Below are 4842 nucleotides of genomic sequence, written 5' to 3' on the forward strand. Positions count from 1 at the left end.
CATATATATAGACTTGGGAACATAGACAAATGTATATATACACCCACATATACACACACACTAATGTGGCACACCCACACAAAGATACACACAGATACACATAAAGTCAAGGAGTGAAACACATATATACAGATACACTCATGGACTCAGGGAAGCACTCAGACACACACACACATACAGTTACAATCAGAGATACACACATACAGGTACACTCAGAGAAGCACACAGACACACCCACATTCAGAGTGACACAAACATACAGATACAATGAGAGATACACACACACATACACTCAGGGAGGGATGCACACACAGACACAAAGATACACATAGACACACAGACACAGAGATACATACACACAGATACACAGACACACACAGATACACACACACAGACACAGGAGCAACAAGTGGGAGGAGAAACTCAGTCCCGGGGTAGAAGGTACAGGCTGGGGTTATTCTCGGGCTGTGATTGGCTGAAGACGCCTGTGCCTGTCACATGACGAGGGTTAAATGCCCGGCTGGGAGCCCGGGAGCCCCACACAATCCTGTGAGTTCCCAGCGTGCGGCCGTGAGCAGTTACTCCCCCGAGTGTGTGCGGCAGCCAAACCCACCAGCTGCGGGGAACATGCCTCCAGCGTCCTCCCACCGCCCGACCTGTCGTTCCTGATCGCTGCTTCTTTTTCGTCTCCTTGTTTTACTGAAGCCAATCGCATTATAATTCCCTGCTGCAACCCGAGCCTGCTGCAGCCCCTCATCCCTAGCTGTGTCCCCCACAGCCCCCAACACTATGACCGGAGTGTTTGACAGCTTGGTGGCAGATATGCATTCCAACCACATGCCCTCCAGCAGTTACCACAGTCTGCACAAGTCGCAGGAATCCCCGACACTGCCGGTATCGACTGCCACAGACAGCAGCTACTACACCAACCAACAGCAGCAGCAGCAGCACTGCGGGGCAGGCTCTCCTTATGGGCAGCTCGGATCGTACCAGTTCCATGGCGCTGCCCTCAATGGGATTTCTTATTCGACCAAGTCGTACGATCTGACTTACAGTGGCTCTTACAGCTCCTATGGGCCCTACGGGACAAGTCCTTCCCCGCCACACAACGATCCGGGTGAGTACAATGCAAAATCCTACCGATCTGCAATTAGCTATACTCATTCATTAATCTTCTCTGTGCATTAAAGTGCTAGCTCTGGGGTACAAAGGAACCCCCGTATGCCCAACCATTCGTCTGTGTAAGAAAAAGGGGGTTCTGTTTAAAAGCATTCGATTGCAAGTTTTGGGGAGCAAGGGGGATACTGAGTTAACTGGAATTAGATTGCAAGCTTTATGGGTGTATTTGGGTTGATTAGAATTTTATTGCAAGCTCTGGTAACAAGGAGCCTCCGTTTACTGACTTTAGATTGCAAGCTCTGTTGCTTTTCCTACTTACACAAGCTATATTGTGCCTGCTTGAGTTCCTATGCTGTTCGGCCCATTACTAACTGCCACATTGTGCCGCAGGATTTAAGAATTCATGGCTGAACCACCAAATACCAGTGCGGTGCCAATATGAGTGGTGCTGGTGCCCCTGCCCTGCTTGTCTGCACATTTACTCTTTCTGGGCAAAGAAGAGACATTAACCCTTTTCTTTCCATTGCCTTTACAGAAAAGGAAGACTGCGAGCCCGAAGTCAGGATGGTCAATGGAAAGCCAAAGAAAGTGCGTAAGCCCAGGACCATCTACTCCAGTTTCCAGCTGGCGGCCCTCCAGCGGCGATTCCAGAAAACCCAATACCTGGCACTGCCCGAGAGAGCGGAACTGGCAGCGTCGCTAGGCCTGACCCAGACACAGGTGGGCTCAGCATGAAACTACTCTGGGGGGGGGGTATTATTTTGTGGGAAATCGTGTAGTTCTTTGTGGTTAATTACTTGGCAAAACTTGCGACATGGCGACTCAAGGACCTTGATAGATACATAAGAGAGAGTAGCGTTGCGGATACAGGTCTATATGGGGTAACACAATATTTAGCGCACAAGAGGAACATATTAAATGATATATATTGTGTAGCTGTAGGTTTATATTTAATCTGTACGAGAAACTCTCACAGGACCTTTGTCATGTTGCCTGTTGCTTTAGGCAGAGGGTTGCGCAGCCAGTAGTACATAGGGTGCAGTTTGCCCAAATGTTACAATATATTCACCTTCTGATATTCTTTTGGCAGGTGAAGATTTGGTTCCAGAACCGTCGTTCTAAATTCAAGAAGATGTGGAAGAGCGGAGAGATCCCATCGGATCAGCTCCCTGTAGGGAGCGAATCTCCTACCTGTAACTCCCCTCCTGCCACAACTGCCACCTGGGACTTCGGACCGCACCAGCGGTTGCAGGGAGCAGCTTCTGGGTCTGCCCTTCAAAGCTCCAATTCTGCCTCCAGCCCCAGCCCTTTTCTGGGCAACTACTCCTGGTATCAAACTTCCAACCCTGCCCCCCACCTCCAGTCCAACCCGTTACTGCAACAGCACCATCTCCATCATCATCCACCGGCTCCAGTCTCTGCAGGGACTATCTTCTAGAAAACTGCCCCCTCCCTATACCCACATGAGGGGTAACAGGAACTGTTAAACTGGAAGAAATACCCCCAACACTAGGACAGGTGGTCTTTTCGTGTCACTGATCACAAGGGCCGTTGGGGAAACCTCAGTATCAGGAATCCCACTGGTGATCTGATGAATCCCTTTATCCAACAAGTCTCAGGATACCCATGAAACCAAAGGGTATCACTGTTATGTTTTATTCCCGTACTGTCTGTGAAATGCATGATTTCCTCGCAGAAAATTAAGGACATTTTTGGTTAAGATCATTCTAAATAATTATGATGTAGTTTTACTGCAAAATTGCGAAAAAAAACAAAACTATAAAACGTGCATTGGTGAAATGGAAAGAGAATTAAATACTGCACGGAGCTTTAATTCAGTCCTTAATAATATAATACACGCAAACATTCTTATATTAATTGGATACATAAGGGAAAGTAATTATATTGCATTATTGACACTAGGGAAACGAAATACTACGAATTTTAAATCAACTGGGCAACATAAACCATAAATAAACGAATATACACGGAGGTTGCAGATTTTTTGAACACGGAGAAATTTGGCATCTTCATAGGAATCTGTAAATGACAGTTATTCAGTGAAGGGCGAAATAATTTAAAATGTAGTACATAAAAACAAATGTATTTACTAAGCTAAATTTACACCCGTGTCCGCACCTCATGCCCATGATTTAATTATACCAAAATTCTACACCACTACAAAGAATTTGTATCTGTTTTATTCGCTGGAGGAAGGCTAAAATAGCGACAGTGTCATTAAACGGTTGAAAATTAATCTTTGAAGGGAAAAAGAATGTATTATGGTTCCAAAATTTAATTTGATTTTACCGTGTTCTCAGATCTAGTAAATATTTGTTTACCTTAGGAATCATCAAATCACCAGTGCTGTTTATTTTTTGTTGCTGTTAAGAAATAGGTGCCTTTTCGGATGACCTCATTTTCGATGTTGACAGAAGATTTTTATATGTAGATATAAGAAAGGACGTGTTTAAATTATCTTTTTTAATTAAAAAAAAATAATGCAGAAACTTACTCTTTCTGCACGGTATGTTTGTAAATGATGTCGTTTATGTACAGTTTTGGGTTCGTTTGTATTGCTGGAAAAAAAAACTATGACATTTTAAAAACCCATAAAATCAGTTTGTCAGACATTCCTTCTATATTCTGTGAAATTTCCAATTTCTTTCGTTTCCCACAGAATTACTGAACCTGCTGATTGCCTTCTTTGTGACTTTTTTCATGAATCAAGTTTCTTTTCATAAACCAATGCTGTTTGATTATTTATTTAGGGTCTATACCCCTTTTTGATGTCATAGTTGTTTCTTTGGGATTTTTTTTGTACATTTTTGTTATGAAAAACTCTATTTATAATAAAATATTGTTCCAGATGTTAGCCATTCGTCTGTTTATATTGTGTACGAAATAGTTGTGATTCTAAATTCCCCATTTATCTAACTGCAGGGCAGGATATGGTTATTCTAATCGTTCCCACAACAAGCGAAAAACGGAGTTGCAAGAAGTAACAGGCGGAGCTGCTGCAAAAACTCTTGCAATTAAAAGCATCAATTATTTCGTTCTTAGAACAAAAACACATAGTAACAAATGAAATAATGACGACATAATGCATAAGTAACATCATACATTATTGTGTAGCTGCTGCACCAGTGTGTACGCATCTGTTGTTACATTTAAGCGTTAAAAGGGATCTCCCCCCACAACTTGGGAATGAAAAGCAACTTTCCAACACACACGAATTGCTCCTGAAACATGTGCTGCGGTTTCTGACTCCCGAAACAAAACAGTAGACGCCAACGGATTACCAGACTTGGAGAACTGCCTTCTGCTACATTGTTTCAAGAGTCAGAACAAGAGCACAGAAAGCGATCGCTTTCACTCGGAATCTATAAACAGCTGCTATGTGTAATTATTGTACGTTGGGAAGCGGTTCAGAATCGCAATTATATGTAAGGCAAGATGTGAGCACGCAAATAGTCGCACAGGGCAGAGAAGAGAAAGATAATGAAGTCTGTGCGTAACATCGGTACCATTACACAGACACCCCTCTTGTTTTGCACAGATCTCTCCCCTCATAGAGTTTGTGGGATTCTTTTCAGCCTTGATCTCTCCCAGCCGCAAATTGTGCCCTCGGAAGTGGGCGGGGCAGCTAGTGAATTAATCAAGACAGAGCTTTGGGGGAGCAGACGGAGCCACGCCCACCCCGAGGGATAGGCGCCAGGGATG

At 43.9% G+C, this 4842-nt stretch overlaps 1 protein-coding gene across 1 annotated transcript; it reads left to right on the forward strand.

The window, feature by feature from the left end:
• Positions 1-612: 612 nt before the first annotated feature.
• dlx2 (distal-less homeobox 2) lies at positions 613-3989 on the forward strand. Its single transcript, NM_001008060.1, is given in 3 exon segments — positions 613-1117; positions 1655-1839; positions 2210-3989. Coding segments are annotated over 3 exon segments (861 nt in total). The 5' UTR covers positions 613-789; the 3' UTR covers positions 2558-3989.
• The last annotated feature ends 853 nt before the right edge of the window (positions 3990-4842 follow it).

The sequence above is a fragment of the Xenopus tropicalis genome, chromosome 9 (genome assembly GCF_000004195.4).
Source record: "Xenopus tropicalis strain Nigerian chromosome 9, UCB_Xtro_10.0, whole genome shotgun sequence".
Classification (NCBI taxonomy): Eukaryota; Metazoa; Chordata; class Amphibia; order Anura; family Pipidae; genus Xenopus; species Xenopus tropicalis.